Source organism: Carassius gibelio, chromosome A16, assembly GCF_023724105.1.
Source record: "Carassius gibelio isolate Cgi1373 ecotype wild population from Czech Republic chromosome A16, carGib1.2-hapl.c, whole genome shotgun sequence".
NCBI classification, from domain to species: domain Eukaryota; kingdom Metazoa; phylum Chordata; class Actinopteri; order Cypriniformes; family Cyprinidae; genus Carassius; species Carassius gibelio.
Genome location: NC_068386.1, coordinates 10,882,305 through 10,904,858, shown reverse-complemented (window position 1 = coordinate 10,904,858; position 22,554 = coordinate 10,882,305). Strand labels below are relative to the sequence as shown.

The following is a 22,554-nucleotide window of genomic DNA, read 5'->3' as shown; positions in this document are numbered from 1 at the left end:
TGGAGGAAGAAGATTTATTTACTAAAAATTAAATAATTCATTCCTGTTTATTGGTTTACAAAGCTCATTTTCCTTCTCACCTGGTCGGATTTGTTACTGAGCCGAACATATTTGCCCTCCATGTCCACTTCATCTACGGTCACGCGGCCGCTGGCAGAGGCCTGCTGGGCGACACGTGTGCGAGTAACAGTTCCACCGACCAAACTGGAGGCATCGCTGTCGTTATCATTCAAGCGCCGTTTTTTAGCACTGCCTGAAGAGGTACGACTGGTGCTGCTCTGGACCACACGTGTGTGAGTGCCAGAACCCGAGGAGCGGGTCACAGTCACCCCACGGACAGGAGGAGGACTCGGGGAGAGACGCAGCCTAAACAGGGACAGCGGGGCAAAGGAAGTGAGAAAGATTTGTAAGCAAATGCATGAGACTATCATTCAAGTCCTATTATAATTAGTATAATCACTTTAGCAAATATTGAAATATGCAATTAATTAATCAGAATATCATTAATGCTTTTGCTCTTAGGTTTAAAATTATTCAAATTTATTTACATGCTTTTTTTTCTTTTAGTTAGAATTTATTTTTTAAAGAATTAAGCAGAATCATATGGAAACCAATTTCCGCCACAAACAATTTTAAATAAAACAAGGTGATTGCAACTTTTTGTTGCAAATTGAGAGTTCAAATCTTGCAATTCTGACTTGACAAATCGCAATTGCAAGTTATAAAGTGAGAAATGCATTATATAAACTCCCAATTAGCAAGTTATAAAATCAGAATTGCGTGATATAAATTTGTAATTGCGAGTTATAAAGTCAGAACCGGATGTGGTAAAATCAGAATTGCGAGATATAAACTCACAATAGTGAAAAAGTTAGAATTGCAAGATATAAATTCAGACCTGTGACTTTATTTCTCAGAATTGCAAGATTTTTTCTCGCAATTCTGACTTTCTAACTTACAACTGCGAGTCTATATATTGCAATTCTGACTTTATAACATGCAGTTTTGACTTTATAACTCGCAATTCTATGTTATAAAGTCAGAATTGCATGAACTTGCAATTCTAATTTAAAAAAAGTCAGAATTGTGAGATAAAAAGTCTCAATTCACTTTTTTTTTTTATTTTTTTATTTTTATTCAGTGGCGGAAAGGACTTCCATAGAATCATTAATGCTGTATTAAAAAGTAATTTTAAAAGTCATTATTATTACAAAAATTATAATGTTAATTAATATTTTTTAAATAAATCTTTTACCAATATTTTTTATCTAACTCTAATATTAAAAGCACCAGAAAAATCAAACCAACAAAAACGTTAAAGCAACTTTTCAATACTTATTCAGCAAATATGGTTGCATTTAATTGTAGTTATTAATCAGAACATCATGCATTTAATTTGATGAACATTTTTAAAGCAATTGACATCTCTATTGTTTACGAGTACCACATTGTGAGCAATAAGTGACATCCCATCTCTCACCTCTCCTCCTCGCCCTCCAGAAGCTTCCGGTAGGCGCTGATCTCCATGTCGAGTGCGAGCTTAATGTCCAGCAGCTCCTGGTACTCGTCCAACTGTTGCTGCATGCGGTGCCTCATTTCGGCCATCTCTTTCTCCTTGTCATTCATACGACGGCGCATCATGTCCCTCTCTCTGGACAGAGCCTCCTCCAGCTCACGGATCTTCGCCTCGCGAGCAGACAACTAATGAAGAGAGCACTCGTGCAATTTAAACTATGTAAATGAATGTTACGAGTTACTCAAATTTAAATTGTGCACTTTCGTTGTGATATTTTTTTCCTAAAGAGAATAATACATACAGTATACTGTATAAATTATATTCTGAGGGTGGAGATTTTCTTGCAATTTATTCTATTGTGGGACTGTGGTACACATGTACACTGTAATAAATACTTGCATGTATGTGTGTGTACCTGTTTCTGTAGCTGAGAGAGCTGAGACGTCACACTCTCCATCCTCAAACGTGTCTGCTGCAGTTCCTCATGGGCGGCTCCCACCAAATGACTGTTCCTGTCAGCCGACTGACGGGCGTTCTCCAGCTACACATAGATAACACAGGATGACATTTAACTGACAGATGTGGTGTTTGTCTTTATATATAAAAATATTTCAACAAATACGGCTGGTAATGGATCAGTCAGCAAATATGTATACAGGGCGGGCCCGGTTTAACAAGGTGCCCCTGGGGATATACAGAAACGCAGATCTGAAACGCAAGTCATTTGTAAATCCAACACATTTGGTGGTTTGCTCGTTGACTGTTCTATTACCTTGGAGTTGTAGGTCTTCTCAATTTCATCCTTGTAGATGCGAAGCTGCTCTTCGTGTTGGTTCCGGAGTTCAATCAAAGCCTCAGACAGTTTACTCTCATACTCCCGCTGGCGCCCGCTGTCGATTTCCACCACACGCGACTCATGTCTGCGCTTAGACTCACGAAGCTCCTGGAAAAAAAAAGGGAACAGTTTAGAGCAGCAGAGAAGTCCTGCATGTCTTTGTTTAAGAACCTGTATTTTACTTAAATACGTTAGCAGTTAGAAGTGAATGCTCAGATATTTTTTTTTTTTTACTTTAAATGAATAGGAGAGCTCAGCTTATGTGTGTGTGTGTGTGTGTGTGTGTGTGTGTGTGTGTGAGACCTCAGTGTAGATGTTCTTCTGGAAATCCAGCTCCTCTTTCAGGGTCTGGATTCGATTCTCAGCATCCACACGTCGTAGCATTTCATCTTGTAGCTGCTTCTTAGCATCATTCAGACTGGCCTCCAGCTGCAACACACATATTCACTTCACTAACTTCTATATCAGTGTTCAATGTTAAAAGCAACATACTGTACTATGCAAAATACTTCTTAAAGGTGCTGTATGTAGGATTGCCACCGAGTGGTTGAAGTAGGTATTGCAGTCCAAATTCAAAATATTGGAGAGTTTTTTCAGCCGGCCCCTCCTCCTCGGACTTTAGGCACATGTAGGTTGCCAGATTGACTACACCAACGGGAACGAGTGTACTTGATGATAAAGAAATGCGCTGTTTTTATGCCAAATACAATTGGGTAAACTGGCAGTGAGCGGGTTTCACAAATCAAAACAGAGACCAACATTACGGAAAGCACATTTACAAAGGAGAATAACTGACTATAGCATTGTTTTTCCAGATAAATAAGTATGTTCACTTTGTATGTCTCTTAAGTATCTGCAAACATATTATGGTATTTTTATGTTTTAGTAGAGTCAAAAACTTACATACAGCACCTTTAAAATCCTATTAGCATGAAGGTCTTGTTTTCTTATAAAAATATCTAAACATCTAATCTTGTGGCTCTCAACATTTTAGACTAAAATAAAACTAAGAGTTCATGTTTTACATATTTATTATTTTGTGTTTTTAGCAGTTTAATTAAGATTATATTAATAATATAATATATAATTATTATATAAATATTATATAAAAGTGCTCCTGTGGCTCAAGTGGTAGAACATTGCGTTAGCAGCACAAGGTTGTGGGTTTGATTCCCAGGGAACACAAGTTAGGTAATAACTGTTAGCCTGAATGCACTGTAAGTCGCTTTGGATAAAAGCGTCTGCTAAATGCATAATGTAAATAATATTATATTAACAAGATTTTAGGAGCTACCGGGGCTCCTAAAATTATTTTTTCAGAGGCCCCCTAGTGGTCACTGGTTGAGAATCACTGATCTAAACGAGGCAAATGTACTTCAGCAAACTGCATAAGATTTTCTTGGAGAAAATAAATATTAATTTAATTTCGCCAATTTTTTCCCCCCAAGAAAGTTGAATATATATATTTTTAAAAATCTAATTATTTATGTTCCCCTCTCTCTCTCTCTCTATACATCTCTCTCTCTCTCTATACATACATACATAATCGTTTTTTTTTTAAACTGGGAATTCATTTTATGTCATAGCTATTTTTATGTGATATTAATAAGATATTGGCAAAAAAAGAGCTGAATCATACACCCTTAAGCAAGCTAGTAGTAGCTTAAATGCTTTAAAAAATATTTTAGTGCATGTATTATTATAGGTTACCCTGGAGCAAACTATGATCAAAGTACCCTGCTCAAGTTCCTAATAAATGGTACAAACTGGAACCTTTTGGTCACTAACCCAGATTTAACCCACAGCACCACACCACCCAAACCATTAGACATGCAGCTTTTTATAGAATCAGCACCTTTGCCAGCTGGGCTTTCAGATCTCTGCCTTCGACCTCCAGTGACCTCTTCTCCCCCAGTGCTGTGGAGAGAGACGCGTCTTTGGAGTTCAGCAGAGCCTCCAGATCCTTCAGTCTGGCCAGAGCCGATTCCAGATCTGACTCCTTCTTACCATTCCTACAGTCATAAAAATACAAAGAAGGTATTAAAGCATTTTTTCCCTCTCGGCACACAGAGGAACACAATTATTTCAATTAGATTATTCATTCGTACATGTTGCGCTTTGAGAGGAAAGTCTCTTGTATCAGAAAATCGGGAGCTACTGCATAAGCGGGGCATCATGGGCATCACAAGTAAAGCACTTTTTAATTTCGGCTGTAAGAATTGACCTAAGATTGTTCAATATGCATCTGATTTACATACATAAACTTGACTGAACATGTTTGCTAAACAGCAAAGCTAGAATAATAATTTTGCTGCAAATGAACACCAGACAGCCCATAGTTTTGCTTGGGATTTTGTACCAAAACTCTCTCTGAAACCGAGCAGGATTTGGGCCTCCAACAGTGAATTTAAACCATATGTGTGTGACTACGGTGTTGTTCATTGTTAAAGGAACCATACAAACCTTAATAAAAACACAGAATAATAAACACTTCAAGAAATAAAAGATGACTGGTATGGCATCAACTGAATTAAGGCCAAGTGAGGTTTAGGTTTGCAGTTTTAAAACATAAGGATAATAAAGCCAACTCTTACAGTCTACAATGAGAGTATAATATATATTCATCAACACTCATATCTGTCATCGCACTCAAAACAAGCGTTTAGGTTTAGAGTTCATCTCTGTGCATTCCCAGATAAGATTTCACAAGGCCTGTAAAATAGCTGCTCCAAAATTAGTGATGTGATTGATGACAAGCATTGCTTGAAACAATTAAAACTCAGTCCCTAAAGCACTTTTACCACACACACAACTCCTTCCCAGCAACTAAAGTACGCTCAATGTGCACTCAGACTACAACGCAAGCAAACTAAAACTCTACAGACTATAGCAAATAACTTCAAGAATTTGTATTCTCTGCTCTGTGGAGCATTCCATCAGGCCTCCTTCCTAAGAGATGCAATTCAACCAACGTACAATTCCCAACAAAAGAGGTTTTGTTAGGTCACATTCTTCACTTTACAGCCTCATACCTTCACTAAAAGCTTCATGAGGCTGAGAACATGAACAAATGTTAAATGTTGGAAAGTTAAACTCCCTAACTGACATTACTTAAGGTAATGTGTTTGTAAAACAATTGTTGGATGAATAACAGTTTTGAAGAACTGGTTACTGAAATTCTTAAGTATGGAAAAATCTTTTTTGAAGGGAAGATATATGCGAGAACTTTTGCAGAGAGCCTTTGAGTTGAAACCCATCACTATTTCTGAGGAACAGTATAACTGAACTGAAAAAAAAGTTACAAATTACAACATTTTTGTATTTTAGCTGTTCACGCTACAGAAATAAAAACAAGCATTAATGCTTAGCGGGATACAGCGTTTATGTGGGAAAATTTACAACTTTAGTCCAGAGGGGCTACAGTGAAGTAGATGGGTTACAATGACGGTGTGTAAAGAGTGACATATTTGTGCTTAGTCAACAGTAAACACACATCCAGAAACAAAACCTCTTCTTTTTAGGACATTTGGTCATTAAAAACCAGCCCATTCCTCTCAGTGCCCAAAATGTGCCGTTTTGTTTTATACTTATTCTGGATGCACAATACTGAGCCGATTGACAATCAAGAATCAACATTTCACAGTGGTGCAGGCCACATTTGGAGGAAACGATAAAAGTTTAAGAGCTTCATGCAGTCTAATGTTTCTTGTTTGTTCTATTATTTTCTATATTTGACATGCATTTTTTTTCTGCTACTGTATTTGTTTTGCTGTTTTGGTTCTCAAAATCTCCAGGATCTGTCCACAGGAAGCCAAACCAACCAGAGGCTGTTTAAAGTATACAATAGAAGAGCATGCGTTAACGTCACTTCTGTTCCGGGTCATACTGACCTTGTTGACCGAACTAACTGGTAAATAATGTGTGTTATATCTAATATGCTGAATAAAATACTACAAAACCATAGCATTTTAAAAACCTGTGTACATAATAAACAGAGACAAAAAAAAACTATAAAAGCATAAATTCCAGTAAGTTTTAATTAAAAGTATGTCTGTGAGTGAGAGAGAGAGAGAGAGAGAGAGAGAGAGAAAGATGTGGAAAGGGTTTGGCTTGGCATCTTTGATCTAGTGGAAACATGTCCAGTTGAGGGAGTGAGAGAAAGAGAGGGAAAGAGAGAGAGGAGGAGAGGAATGTACAAGGTCGGCCTCCAGCCCCTATATGAATCACAGTCCTCTTTTGTGACCAAAAAGAAACCCACAAAATATAGGCCTCTGAATGTTTTGCCATGTTACCAAGGCAAAGTGTCGTAGAAATATTTCACATGTGACCATCTCTGAGAAAACTTTGACCACCAACAGGGTTTCCCCAAGATAAAACAGCCGAAACCATCCATTTGAAGGCTTCAATTCAAAAGAAGATACATAGCACAGAATAAGCATTAATAAAACTGAATGCCATTCATTTTAATGTACTTGTAAGTCAAAAAAAAAAAAAGCTTTGGACTTTGGACTCACACACCCTCAGGTGGGGAAAAAAGAGTCTTGTTTTTGAATTCTGGACTTTACACTGTCTCTCTCCCACTATATTTGTTGCTTCACAAAGAGCACCATATGACAGGCGTTAAAAATGACTTCATCAAAGCTCTTGTAAAGCCATAAAAAGCACATAGTAAACCCGCACAGTCTGACACAACTCTTCATCAATGATAAAGGACTGTACCTGTTTAATCTAATCTCTTTTAGCTTAAAAAAAAAACATTTACTACAATCTGTATTTGCTAAGTCTTGATATATTTGCACCGACTACATGAAAATCCATAGTATCTTCAGTCAAGTGTTTTTATGATCATTTTATGGTTTTATAACTGGACAAAGTTTATATGTTGTTTAAGCAATAGGAAATTGTTGGGGAATCTGTTTAATGTCTCAATATTTGTTTGCTAGAAAAAATTCCTGCCAGTTTTTAAGTTGACAATATAATACTTTATTTTGATTTCTATTTCAGCATGTTGAAAGGCAGATTAGCTGAATGAACAACAATGAAATTTACTTCCTGTAAGTTTAAGTGTTCCAGGGCTTTAACGAATGTTAATGTTTAAATGCATAGTAAAAGATATTGGTGCAATTCAACTCCTCATCCCTAAAGCACAAGATCTACCTCCTCATCATCCATTCAGCTCCACAATACATCGATTCACTGCTTTTGACGTAAATCTGACTTCTGCTTTCCACTTCTACTATATGGGTGGAGAGGCCACGTAAATCAATCTTAAAACAGAAATGCCTCATATAGGGATTTCCTCATTTTCCCACTGTACTATGAAAAAACGTTTCCTTTTTAATTGTTGAAGCGACTCTGAGTCACTCCGGCTGGATGCAGGCCCACCACGAGGTCTCCATGGAGACCGAGGGAAACATACAGAAGGAAAAACGTCTGGTCCGAAGGAAAAAGATGGTGACTGAGTTGTATAATATGCTCTAATATAAGCACTGACTAAAATTAGACCAATGCAGAACCAGAATTGGCCAACTGTAAAAGTTCAGAATTTGAGAATAATATTAAAACATTAAAGACCTAAATCTTTACAGAGCCTAACACCTGCTGGAGTAAGCATGACCTACTATAGACATTATTCATACTACATTTGTTTTTGTTCTGTTTTGTTTTTAACTGAGAGACGAGTCTGAATTATTTTCTGTAATTAGGCTTTCCTCTAACACCACCAGTTATCTGATATATACAGGTAGCAGATCTGTTGAATGACTAGTTGAAGGTAGTTGTGCAATTTTAAATTCAGATTATATCTAGATCATCAAAGCATGAGCAGGTTTCTGCAGGCTATATTTGCTTATCTAATACATCTAAATTCATGCTTATTTTATTACCATGACTATAAAAAAGTAAACATAAATATATTAACATGTCAAAATGTTCAGCAGTTTTAGTCCAGCACTGTAATTTTTATCTTTTTTTGTATTTTGTTTTCTATAAAAATATTGAAATCTTTCATTGAAAACAAAACTCCATGAGACATTAGTTCTTGTTTCAAAATAGTTTTAAAATCATGTGTGTGTGTGTGTTTACACGTATGCATATATCATATCTAAATATATATACATATTTCTTTTTTTCTTTTTTTTTTACATGGTAAATACATGGTAAAGGTAGCCTCAGGAATATGATTAACAAGAAAAATGATGATTCTTCTAAATCCTAATGGTGGTTTTGAAGGGTGTGGTCCTATAATCAGACCAGATCCTGTAACCGCGAACACCCAACACAAAAGAGAACATTATTTCTCCTCCCCGATTCATTAGCACATGACAGATGCTAAAACTATTTCCCTCGGAGTGAAATAGAGTTCCATGATTTATCTGATCTTTCTGTGTAGTATGGCAAAATCTTTAATGTCAAATGAAAAAAAGGCATCTCTGAACGGAACAATAATGGAGAGCGGAGATGTAGCACAGCTAGGCTTCCTCTCTCCATCTCTGCGGAGATCAGAATCAGATTCAGAATGAGCTTTATTGCCAGGGATGTTTACACAGGAGGAATTTGTTTTTGTGACAGAAGCTTCCGCAGTGCAACAGAATGACAGCTACAGAACAAAAACACAGATAAAAAAAGATATAAAATAAAAATAGAACAAGTAAGGAATAAATGTCTAAAGATGAATATGTGTGAAGGGTCACAGATATGATTATAAAAAACCTATATCCATCAATATGCATAAAAATGTGCTTAGTTCAATACTCAGCAACACAGAGGATAGACTGAGGCCCTGCCAGCGTGGCAGCTCTGCATTTTGGGCGCTGATGATGACTCACTCTCTCCCTTACACACCACCAATTACAGTAAACCTCTCTCCTCCCTGTCTTTATACAAGCCCAGACTGACAAAATCTGCATCGGAGGGTCTCCGGCCTTGAAATATAAACAGTTCTCCACTGATTTTTCCATGGAATAAATATACAGAGATTTCACTGTCATCTCCGGTTCTCCAGAAATAACGTTTGCAGCTGCCTTTAGTTAAGAATGGGATGGAGATGGTGTGTGTGTGTACGTGTGTGTGCGTGCAGTACTCTGCCAGTGTTTCCCATTACAAGTGGTTTGGCAAAAGACAAACATCAATTCGGTCTATGGATCACATGGCACAGCCACGTGACGATTCCTTCTCTTTCACAAACACATCGGTTTACTGAACAGTTTTATGGATAATATTTATGTAATATGTAATACTACAGGCAATTTACCGTATAAAAACATGTTTGTATGAAAAGTATGTCTTCAGTGTAGTCACATAAGTAAAGCAGTATTTCAAAAAAACTATAAATAAAAACTAAACCAACAAAAATACAATTAAATTACGCTGATGTGACTGAAGCCATCTAATGTGAATGTTCATAATCGTACATTTATTATTTTTATTATTATTTATTATTATTAAAAGAATAACTCATTACTTTAAGTATAATGGAATTAGTGGAAAGATATCAGTGAAAAAATTTCAAAAAGTAAACAATTCACTTTTAATATCCCTGATTAGCTTTTTTTTATACTGCTCAGATGAATCCAAACATACATACAAGGCTTTGTTTATGAATTAACTCCAAACTAAATGTGTCTTTCAGTAACGGTATGGTGCCTTGACAGAACTACAATGTCTTGTTTTATGTGGAAGCATCTCTGCGCACAAGTTCACTCTGAATTCTCAACAAATCACTTGCAAATGAAAAACGTGTTTGATCTTTAGTTTAGAGTCTGTGGATGGTTACATAACAGACTTAATGAGTCAGTCCGTCCAAAGCCTTTCCAGATCCATCCACAACCAAACAAAGCAACGCTGCATGTGCATTTGGGATGAAATGTAGTGGAGTGTGTTTGTTTCCACATCTTACAATTGACATTTTAAGAACAAAAGTATTGTAATACGGAGTTGAAAAAAGCCATCAGAAGTGGGTGTGAGTCTAACCAAATATTTATGCACATTTAGGCAAGTATGCAAGAGACATTTTATATGCACATTCATTTAAAATGATTTATACTATATGACTCAAGTCAAAACTTTTCAAACACACACACACACACACACACACACACCAGGGTAGTATGGAGCAGCACTTTGGGTGGTTAAATTTTTTTTTTCATCAGAACTAATTCTACTTGGATCAATTACGAAGCCTCAGCTTACTTCCAAAAATCAAGATGTTTTCTTTTTTCCAAACACTCCGTTGAAGGATGAGAGGTTTAAATATGCAGTAACAAGACTGGATTATTCTACCCCAGGCCGGAGAAAGCAATGGCTGAAACAAATAAAAAGCATCTTGAATCACTCATCACAGTTGTGTTATTTATTATTGTCATGACATCAAACAAGACTTTTTTTTTCCTCTTTTTCAATAATATCATAGAAAGTAGAACATTTTTTATTAAATATTAATTATTTATGCATTATAAAACGTTTTTAAAAGAATAACTGCAACTTTTCCTTTAGAGATACTATTAGGACTATTACATTTACTATGTCTTGATTTATATATTGCTGCAAAATGTGCAATAATATTCCTACTCACTTCTTATTTCATTTCATGGCCATATAGAAGTCATATATTGGCTACCGAAACAGTGGAAGTGAATAATTGTCTAGACCGTAACTTGGAAGGAGGCGCAGAGGGACTGGATCTCTTTAATTAAATATCCCTAATCTAAAACTTTTGTGTGCTAGCAGTATCATATTCTAACTATCATATACCTATATTCTAACTAGAGCATAATAGAATAAATCTAATTTTATTCCTTTTTAGACAGGACAGCCCTGAACTTAACAATGAAACGCTGTAATCAGGGCGTCTCTTTCTGTAAAATCAAGCCTTTTCTCATAGTCAACCAACACCTAAAGATGAACACTTAAACATACACTCATTAGGTGTAATTTTCATGATAGACACAATACAACTCATAATGACATAACCACAGAGAGACTGTCTATTTTAAATTTGACAAGTGACTTGTGCAGGAAACTTATTAGTAGTATTCTCCATGATAACTGTTCATTGGCATGTGTTTATTCTGATAATGGAAATTCACATTAGCATCTGAAAATATGGAGCATGAACTTAACGGACCAACAAGATGCAACAATTCTAGTAAATAAACCTTTAAATATTTTAAAGTTTACAATAAATGACTACTATATTCATGAACTATGGTATTTGCATGGTACTTCAAGGTACAGTACATCACTGTATGTGTAGTACTTTTTATTTAGTTGTTAAGTAATATAAATGAATGAGTTATTATTATGATTTCTAAGTCCGAATGGACATACAGTAGGCAGCACAAACATCTGAAAGCTGCCAAATATAATTATGTTTGCCTTTAAGCTATGAACATAGCCTGAAGACCACAAAGGCAGTGAGAGCTGAACTGATAAAATGGTGTGTGAATATTCTCAACAAGACAATGATTAAAAAAAAAAACCCACCTTTACTGTGTATGAAGGCATGGGGTCAAAGTTTGATGTCTAATATAACAGAGATTCAAATGTAAGGGTTTTCTTTTAGTATGGAAGTTGTGGCCTAGTGGTTACAGAGCCGGACTCGTAACCCAAAGGTTGCGAGGTTTGAGGCTCGTACCGGAGGAGATTGTCGGTGGGGGGAATGAATGTACAACACTCTCCCACCTTCAATAGCCGTGTTTCCATTATCGAGCTAAGACCGGGCGTGCTAGTGCGTGCCAGGGCCAGTCACATTTCCACTGTCACTTCCGGGGCTTGATCATGCCTCGCCGGGGCTTCCTCGGGGCAAACGGCCAGGGTTTTTTGGCCCAACGAAAACCTTGGGCCAAAGCGGGCCAACTGGGGCTAGAGGAGGGGGGGTTATGAACAAAGGCGGAGTTTCTCCGTGTCTAGAGAGCTCAGTGCTGAGGATCATTTCAGAAAGATAACAGCTTTAACACCAGCATTAAACACTTTTTCTTTTTAAATAAGTCGAGCTCAAAACTCTCTTTCAGTCAGCAGCGAGTGTTTGAAATAACTTGATCCAATGTGGATTATAATCACTAAACAAGGCAGAAATATTTATAAGCGATGTAAAAGATATGCACGCTAAGCATGTTACATTAGTAAACATGGTAAAATATGACCGCTTGAAGAAATCAGACGTCAGCTTCTTATTCTCTATCACAATCGTGTATTTATTAAGTAACTTATATTATCTGTCACAAGCCTCGTCTCGAGAGTTTTTCTCACGTTGCCCATCATAAAAGAATATAGCCTAATAATGTTTTTTTGTTCGGGAGCTTTTATAAAAATAGAGATATTATCATTCATTCTAAATGTGACGGGTACTGTGGCTAATAAACAGAAACAGACTCGACTGAATAAGCAGGCTATTTTCCTGAGCGTTAAAAAAAAATTTATAAAATAGAAATAAGTGTATTTATGTGTGATTAATTTTGAGTCCTGATAAATTAAATCAATATGATCAATGTATCACTTATTCTATAGTTAAAACATTGATGCTTTTGAATTTGAATATATAACAAAGCATGCAAACAAACTGCCGCTTTTATCATGTTCGTTTTGTGATCGCACATGTTCCAGTGACTTATTTCTTAGTTTTCTGATAACTTCTCTTTGTTTGTGAAATTTTGAGGTTGCATGACTTTGTTCTGAGAGGCGTGTTTTAGTGACGTGCAGCGGTGCTTCAAGCTCCACTGTGGAAACCCTGCGCTATTCTGGCCTTGGTGCTACTGGCCCGGGGCTATGAGATCCGCCCAGCCCGCTTTAAGCCCTGGCTCGCACTGGCCCGACAGTGGAAATGTGGCTAATGACTGAGGTGCCCTTGCGCAACGCCCCAAACCCCCAACTGCTCCCGCAGCGTAAATGTCTACCCATTGGTCACGGGTTTGTGTTTAAGGTGTGAGTGTGTGTTCACTGCTGTGTGTGTGCACTTTGGATTGGATAAATGCAGAGCACTAATTTTGAGTATGGGTCACCATACTTGGCCACGACACTTTCACTAATATCTTATTTAATATCCTAGTGGTTGATTTTATTTTTTAACTAAACATATTAAAGATATATTTTTAAAGTATTCATATTTTGAAATTTTTATATACATTTTTTTTATTTGTTTGTTTATTTGTTTATAAATTTTTTTGATGCATTTATGTTTAAATTTTATTGTTTCGCTAAGCCAGAGCGAGATATAAATGGAAAGGATGTCCCTCACTACACCCAAAGCCTTAAAACTAAAAGTGATAGTAAAAGTAAAAAAGAAAGAGAAAGAGAAAGAGAAAGAGAAAGAAAAAGAGAAAGAGAAGGAGAAAGAGAAAGAGAAAGAGAAAGAGAAAGAGAAAGAGAAAGAGAAAGAGAAAGATTCTTTACAATGATAAAACTGATAAAAGACAAAAATACCGACTCAAAAAGTCCCCCGCTTTCTAGAGCGTCACAAAGTAGTTAAATCATATTGCGTAAGCAAACACAGAGGGGATTTGCAGCATTTTAAATGAAAGGTAAGTGATGACATGCTGCTCTTTCAGTATGAACTTAAAGATGCATTTCATCTGCTCTATTTCCAGCTTTTTCACTAGCATGTAGCATATCAGTCGCACACTCCTACACTGTACCTGTCAGAGTTCAGACAGTGAAACACACACACACAGAGACACACAGAATAAACACAGGATACGGTCTTCTATCTGATAATGACCAAAGAAGCCAAAGGCTGCAACCGCAACAGCAGCCACAAGCACGTACACAAACAGCACAAAACAGCTCCTGCAGCTAAAACTGCTTCAACATGACTCCCCATTCAACAACCCGTCTTACCCTCAAGATTCCCAAACAATAACTGAAGTCAGAGTATAGGATAGACTCTTTTCAAACATGCAACTTTACACATCTGAGGGAATGTCTTGAAGAATCCTTTGCTAAACAAAAAGCAATTTTTTTTTATTGTGAATTTAATTCTTTTTTTTTCTTAGCAATGCTTAGCTTTTTGATTAGAATTCAAGAAATTATATATGAAAAGTATATTAATGCAAGTAATTAATAAAAAAAATATTAATTTTATTATGAATAAATATTTATATACGTGTGTGTGTGTGTGTGTGTAAATTAGTATTTTAAAACACCAGTGTATTAAGAACTATGAAATAAAAAGTTCTCCGGGCAACTTCTCCTTATATATAATAAATAAGGCTACCGTTCCAACATGAACATAGGGCTTTCTTTCTGAGGTGAGGGGTTAAAGATTTATAGCACAATTTTCCACAGCCCCGACCTACCGCAGTATGCTATCTGAACCAATCAGAATGAAGCGCACCTAAGTGGAGAGCGAGAACTGAACAGTATGGGAGGCCGATTGAGACAAAACCCACTGAAACACTTGCACACATGTGAATCACTTGCACATACATGTGAAACACTATATCTGTGCATATATATGAAAGACATACAGTTACATAGATTTTGCAGTTTCCAAATAGGTGAGAGCAGCGTGTATCCGAGCATGCACGTCTGGTTTGCAAAAGAGCAAAGGAAATCTGTGTGCGAGCGCAGAGATTCACGCTCATGGATTATTTTAATGCGTTTTCGCGTTACAATAATGTGCATTCGCTGCTGCTTCTGAACCACGTACACATACACTGTATACGCACTGCAGATGGAGTATGTGTGAACCTTGGCCAATAAATATATTTCAACACTTGAGGCACTGCAAAAAACCTGGACACGGATTTTATATTATTTATTTATTTATTTATTTCCATATGTCTAGACATTTAGTTTGACATCTTTACTTAGTGATTATATTGACGTACATTACAACTTTTTGATAAATCTCTAATTGTCTTTTGGAAATATGTTTCAAATTTATACTGAATGCATTTATGACTGTAAAGCATTTCTGTGTGTGTCAAAATCGTGATTAAAATCAAAATCGGAAAATTGATTAAAAATTGTGATAGGTTTTTTTTTTTTTTTGTCCATATCGCACAGCCCTCCTTTCCTCACAGTTACTTAAAGCTCATGAGTCACCCCTCCACAGTCCAGTCAGAACCTCTCACACACCCTGGCAAGGCTGCATGGTTGCTGTGGAAACCAAACACTTCCAAACAGTTCAGTTTCAATGAATGTACGAGTCAGTCTGCGTTAAGCGAGTGATGGACGCTTACAGGAACTCACGAGGGCTACAGTAGCCCTGGGACACAAATAAGACTATCTCCTTTTGCTGACTTCCCCATTTGTGTAACCACAAAGCTTACAAAATGAATATGACCACAAACCTTATAATATGAATGAGAATGACTCATAAAGGCTTTCACTAAACTTTCAACTTGTCTGGCATCATTCAGTGAAAAGGGCACATCTTCAGCCTTGATATCTATTTGACTTTGAACCACACCCTTTTGGGATCAACACACCTCTTGCCTAAACCAACGCACTGACTCAGTCTACTACCATAGAGACCAAGATGCAAGATCCACAATAGATTATAATAACAATCACTGGGACTCAGTGACAACTACTATAAGCATCTACATAAACCTTTTCAGTGGTGTTGAATAGTTGGAGCCGGTTCCTTTGAGGAGTTTGGATGATCTTTAAACTAATCTGATATGAGGGAGTTCAAGAGCAAAGGACAAAGGCATGATAATTAAGTTACTAGACTTTATAGTTTTATTGATAGGATCTTTTCGCTTACATAATGTGGTTAGTTATTAACAAACTATGTTTGAGAATAAACACCGCAATTTAAAAAAAAATAAAAATGTACAAAATATTACATTTAATATTGAAGATTGACAATATCATTTATAAACTAATATTTAACATTTTTAGATTACTTTTGCTGTCACCTTCCGCTAATAAGTTAATCTTCAAAAACATAATTTAATCATTTAATAACACTTTAAATGTAATCTCAAAATGAATATTTATTTTTCATAGCGTACATTATAAATGTCATGACGCCCTAAATCCATTTTTAGCATTTAAAACAAATAATTTCAGTACATTTTATTGTCTTATTTTTTACAATTTATTTAGGCTCATTCAAATAGTATCCATTTTTTATATCAGTCTCATCAAGCATCGGTAATTCACATCATTATTCTGTAGCAATGTGACATTCTACTGGAGGGAGGTTTCCAAAGACAAACTTTGGATCAAATTAATCATTAATCCACACAGTGCAGTGCAAAAAAAAATAGTAATGTGTGTCCACTGGCTTATTGGCTAAACCTACACATAGCAAAGATGCTATCTATTTATTTTAATCACTGTAAAAAAAAAAATTAGGCGTTAGCATTAGGAAATGTAGTGTATTCAAACCAGCAGACACACTAAACTTGTTGTAAAAGGGTGTGGTGAGCAATCCAACAGCCATTTCCCAAGAAGCAAAACACACCCACATTCACACCTCACACACCTGTGCCGCACTGCGCTGTGTGTGTGGTGTGTGCGGGTATGTACAGTAAACTACTGTTTCCAAATCTGGGGTCAGTGTGATTTCAGTTTTGAATACTTTTGGTGAAAATTGATTTAAAAAAAGTGATTGCAATCACAGGAATAAATTACATTTGAGAATACATTAAAACCATTGATCTATAATAGAGAAAACTGTTATTTTAAATTGTTTCAATTAAAATAATTACGGTCTTAAATGTTTCATAGTATTACTGTATTATGGTTCAAATAAATTCAGCTTTGGTGAGCACAAAGAGACTCGTCGACCCCAAACCATAAGGTTTAAAATCACTGTCGTACTACTGTACAATGTAGATTTGTTTTCTGTCTTAATTGATTATTATAATTGAATAAAACTTTAATTGCATTTTGAAATGCTTTAGACAGACTAAAGCACTGAGCTGTCAGCATTAGTGACAGGAGGAATAAGCAGATGTGAACTGCTGAAAACTGCCATCATGTTTCAGGTAAATTTAGCTGAGGACTAGGCTGAGAGCCCAGGGCTCGTTTTAGAGTTAAACTTATCTCTTGGATCTGTGAAAGGAATTACAGGAAAAGAGGGCAAGCCCTAGTATTAGCCAGTGTCTGCAGCTCTCCTGTGTAACTGATTTATGTTCTGTTAGCCGCACCATTTAGAAACTAAACCTGGTGGAATTTTTGGAGGTTCCTGGGTGGAATGAGTCATGGTAATTTCTACTGCTGACTCCAGACTTGGATTTACTTACTGCAATAGCACTGGTTTACAGTTTAACTAAATCAATGGAGCTTTTAAACTTCAAAAGGTGCAGATGAAGTCATATGGGTTTAGAATGACATGCATGACGTGTAAACCATGATCTGCACACATACCTGGCCTTCAGCTCCTTGTAGTCCTCTCGCACCTTGCTGAGCTCCAGCTGCAGTCGGGCTCGTTCTTTGGCCACCGAGTCCAAAGTCTTCCTAGCGTCTGCCAGCTCGGTCTCATACGCCGCTTTCATGCCGCTCAGCTCGCGGCTGATCTCCGTCTCCGACTCTGTGATGCGCATACGCAGACCTGCGTTCTCCACCTCTAGAGAGCGCACCTTATCGATGTAGACCGCCAGTCGGTCGTTCAGGTTGCTTAGATCTTCTTTCTCCTGCAGCCGAGTGATACGGTTGGGAGACAGAACGGTAGTTGTCCCTCCACGGGTGTTTCGTTTCTGACCTGGAGTCTCCATAGCTGACTGGAACCGCTGCTGCTAGCCTGAAACTGTATACAGGGAATAGAATAGAATAAATATATTTCATAGGCGATACGTTCAAGAAACTTTTACAGTCACAGTCCAACAGTGATTGCAATAGAAACTGATATGCAATATATTTATGGTAACAAAAAAATGTATTTATGCAAATGATATACTCTAGCCCTCCGTTCCGTTCCAACCATCACTCTCTTTCACTTTGTGTCTTACTCTTTCCGCCACGCCCAAACTCTGATCACGTTCAAGTATATATTCAGCACAAACTTCCCAGAATAAACATTTAGTTCAAACCTCTAACGCGCTCACTTCTGAATAGACTAATCTGGTTTAGATCGAAACGTTAGACTGGTTTAGAATGCATTCACCGTAACTTACCTTGGATAAGAAACAGACAAAGATTTTGACACACTTTAAACAAAACCAGCACAGACACGCATATCAAAGTCCCATCCACAGGAGCTTTGATCACATATTTGTTTTGGAACGTTGAAGTAATTCCAAACGTTTCATTCTGCTTAGATGGCACATGTGACACTCCCCCTAGACATAATTACAGGAGTGACCTATCTTTTACTGTGCAATGCTAAAAAATAATATAAAACCACTAATTAAAAATATATTTGGGCATTCACAGTTTGCAGTACTGTTAGTCAGCATGCCTGAATCACTGACCTGGTAGAGTTGAGAGAGAGTTTGGGTTACTGAAGGCTCCTGCGGCTGCTGTGTCCCGCTGAATCTCTGCAGAGAGAGTGTCTGGTCTGACTCGCGCTCTTAGGCTCTGACAGAATCTCACGCCTCTCAGAAACGAGAGAAGAGGAGGAGCAGAGGAGCAAGTGAGGGAAGAGGAGGGGGGTGGAGCTAGTGAAGAAGACCCACACAAGGGAATAGAGCTTTTACTGTGTTTAACATTGTCACGGAGGCATCTCTGCTTATCATTTTGTTATATAATCTGTAACTTGAGTGATAAGCTATGTAAATGACAGTTAATTAAATCCCTTCCTTTCTAGTAGTTCATCCACAGAAAAAATAAATAAAAAAATAAAAAAATTATATATATATATATATATATATATATATATATATATATATATATATATAATTATGTCTGATCTAAAGCTAATAAAAAATAAAACTGAAAAAAATTAATAATAATTAATTAATTTAAATAAGTTTAAAAAATGTAATCAATATTTTCAATTAATTAAAGTTAGTTCAAAGATCTACTTATCCAAACATATGAGCCAAGGAAAATACGTCCATCCTAGAAACCCAGAATACATCCATTTGCTGTTGCATGAAGTTTTCAAGGGGAAGGTCACAGAAAACAGTCTTATATTAAAAACTCTGCCTGGCATTTTTTTCGGAGGGACGGACATACTAAAAATTATCCAATCAGGTGTCTTAGTAAAAGGAGAGAGAGAGAGAGAAAAGAGAGAGAGAGAGAAATGGATGGATGGATGGATGGGATGAATTCTTTTTGGTAAGGAAGCCTGTGCTTCAATTCACTTAAACACCACTAACTAGTCACCTTTCATCAACTCTCCAGTGCATATTAGGGGTTAAGGATTAAACCTGCACATTAATGTTATAAGGTATGCAGAAAATAAGGATACAAAAATCCGTCACTGAGGCAGTATCTTTTCAAAAGGTACAAATATGTTCAATTTAGGTAGTAATTTAAGGTACTAGGTGTACCAGCCCAGTGACAATTTTTGTACACTTTTTTCTGAGAGTATTGTTAACTAAAACGATTAAATAATAATAATAATAATAATTGAAATGAAGCTGAAGTAAAATATTAATATTAGATAAAATTAAACTAACTAAAATTAAAATAGTTTAAGTTGAACTCCTTAAATTACTAAAACTAAATCTGAAATAAATATAAATTAAGGCTAAATAGAAATACTGAAAAAGGATAAAAAAGACAAATGCACATAACAAAATTACTAAAATGTAAATGAAAACTGAAAATATAAAAATAAAAGCTAACTCAAATTCTATAAAAAAACAATAAAACAACACTTTTGCACAGCCCTAACGTGTTAATGTACCGTCAGTATGCTAATTACAAAATGCAGATCTATGCATACTAATAATTTAAGGTCCTATTTATTTGTGCACAAAAATGCTTCTAGAAACAGCATTGTGAGGCAAGATGATGAAGACAGTTATGAAAAACAGCAGACACTCCTAGCTCAAGCACATGGTCAGATCAGTGGAAAAGTCCCAGCAGATGCCAGTCCCTACTCCCTACAGTCTATGAGAGACGTCTGATAGCTAGAACACAGAGAGATGTGCAAAGCTGCAGCATGAGCCTCTCTGTTCTGCACTTTCTTTTCTCCTGTAGTCACTCTTTCTCTGCCATCTTCATCACATTGTTACACACAACCACCACATTCCAATATAACAGTGATATTCCCCAGGGTAAATGTCTCGTCTCGGTCACTACCCAGAGTGCTATCTCAACAATCTGTGGGAACTGCTGGGAAGTCATGACAAAAGTATACCCAGATAAAATCTGCAGAAATTATGTGGAATTCTGTTGAGTTCTGCTGGTGAGGGTCTCAAGAACATGACATGGTGGAGATTTAACACACATTTAGCAAATTACAAGACATGATAGGTTTCATCCAGAATTTTTTCACAACATGGAATTCAAACACACTCACTTGGGTCGCATTACACTACTAAAACCTTCCTAAAAAAATGACATCGGATTCTAGTGATTTTTAGATTATTTTTTAAAGTCATCAGGGACATTGTGATTAGTACCAGTAACGTTAAATCACAATATTACATAACACACACCATACACTTTATACTGCAGCCCAAATGACTGAATCAGGTATAATTAAGAGAACACCCTGGAATCAACTAGGATATATTTAAGTAAAATTACAGTTTGTTGAAACTGATGAGTCATGCATTGAGAATGAACATAGAAATCTTTCTATTCATAAACACCGAACAAAATACTGTTGCTATGGACTAGAATAACCACCGCAGAAGATGAAATATCAGGAATAGTGACTCACAGCTGCCGAATCCCAAGATCAGGAAATGTTTGCATGCACTCAATGATCCAGCATACGCTGCTGTCTAATATGGGCCATACTAGCAGTGCAGATGGACTGTGCAACGCCCTCTACCGACCACTCAATAGAAACTACCATGGTGACCAAACACAAAATACCCCAAAATACAGGAGCTCATACAGTTATTTTGCCTTGCGTTATTGTTCTTCCAACTACATTAACATTACTAAACAAATATCGGATTTGTTTTCAGTGTTTACACTATATGCTATTACTTATTATCTTATTATAGCCTACTTATTATCTGCTACTTATTATTATTAACTCAAGAATTTTTTTTATTTTTTTTAATAATAATAATAATAAAAACCACACAGTTGGGCTGCTAATCATTTTTGTGGAAACCGTGATACATTTCTTTGGATTTTTTTTATCGCATATAAAAATGTTCAAAAGAAAAAATTTTTTTTTTTTTTAAATAAAACCTTTCTGTATTTACAGTCACTATGTCAATTTAATACATTTCAGCAGAAGTTTTAAATTCTTTAATAAGCTTACTGACCCCGATTTTTTCAGCAAAATCTTTTTAAAAATGAAAAACATTAAATTGATAGGCCTATATTAATTAAATTTGGTTCCCATATGTATTTATTTATGTTATTTACTTAATGTAGCTAATAAAGTAGGCTACATAAATTAATAAATAAATATACATACATTATCATGTGACTAGAGGGGTCCTCTTTGTGATACTATTTCCTCTTTTCATGGGTTTCTGGTTATACTTTATTTGGTTGGCAAAATAAATAAATAAATAACAATAATAATAATAATAATAATACTATATTAATATTTTACCGCAAAACTCCATTTATCCTTATGGTTTAGTATTCTAGTGACCTCTGCTGCTGACGACGAGGAGTCTCGCTCCAGACTTTCCTCCATCTTCTCAGGTTCACTGAACTTGTGTCTCTCCAGCTGGTTGCAGCATCAACACAGACAGTGACACAGTGAATTGTTCTGAAACTCTCGTAAATCTCAAACGCAAAAAGAAAATGTTTAGAAAGAAATGGCATATTGGCATAAAGATACAAAAAATAAATACAAATAAAATACATGATATTTCCATCCAATACGCCTTATATTAATGATACCTACATGATAATTAACAGTAATAACAAGTATACTGCATCACCTTACAGAGGCAGTTCACTGCTCTTCAATAATTACTCTCGTTCAATAGGCCTACTTCCACTACTGTTCAGTGTTTCAATCTTGTTTTATAATAGTTCGAATTGTGATTGTGTGGTAGAATAAAGTTTGAAAAGTCTCTGGAACCCCAAAAGTGTGTATATATATATATATATATATATATATTTTTTTTTTTTTTTTTTTTTTTTTTTTTTTTCAAAGTAGAGATGGTAATGATGGATGTTCAATCTGAAAGATCCGTTTCTGTGTGTTTAACCTCAG

The 22,554-nt window shown here is 36.1% G+C and overlaps 1 protein-coding gene across 2 annotated transcripts in view; it reads right to left on the bottom strand.

Annotated features, from left to right (window-relative positions):
• The window catches only part of LOC128031110 (lamin-A), a 22,734-nt gene extending 3,768 nt beyond the window's left edge, over window positions 1–18,966 (bottom strand). The window contains exons 1-8 of one of the 2 annotated variants that reach the window (XM_052619346.1): window positions 18,716–18,966; window positions 17,673–18,051; window positions 4,207–4,363; window positions 2,655–2,780; window positions 2,289–2,459; window positions 1,932–2,057; window positions 1,481–1,701; window positions 81–366 (exon numbers count right to left, since the gene is read on the bottom strand). In XM_052619346.1, the coding sequence (XP_052475306.1) occupies window positions 81–366; window positions 1,481–1,701; window positions 1,932–2,057; window positions 2,289–2,459; window positions 2,655–2,780; window positions 4,207–4,363; window positions 17,673–18,019 (1,434 nt within the window). In that variant the 5' untranslated portion in view covers window positions 18,020–18,051; window positions 18,716–18,966. Of the gene's footprint in view, window positions 1–80; window positions 367–1,480; window positions 1,702–1,931; window positions 2,058–2,288; window positions 2,460–2,654; window positions 2,781–4,206; window positions 4,364–17,672; window positions 18,052–18,418; window positions 18,564–18,715 lie in introns of those variants that run through there. The other variant, XM_052619347.1, reaches the window with a different exon arrangement.
• Between the last annotated feature and the right edge of the window lie 3,588 nt (window positions 18,967–22,554).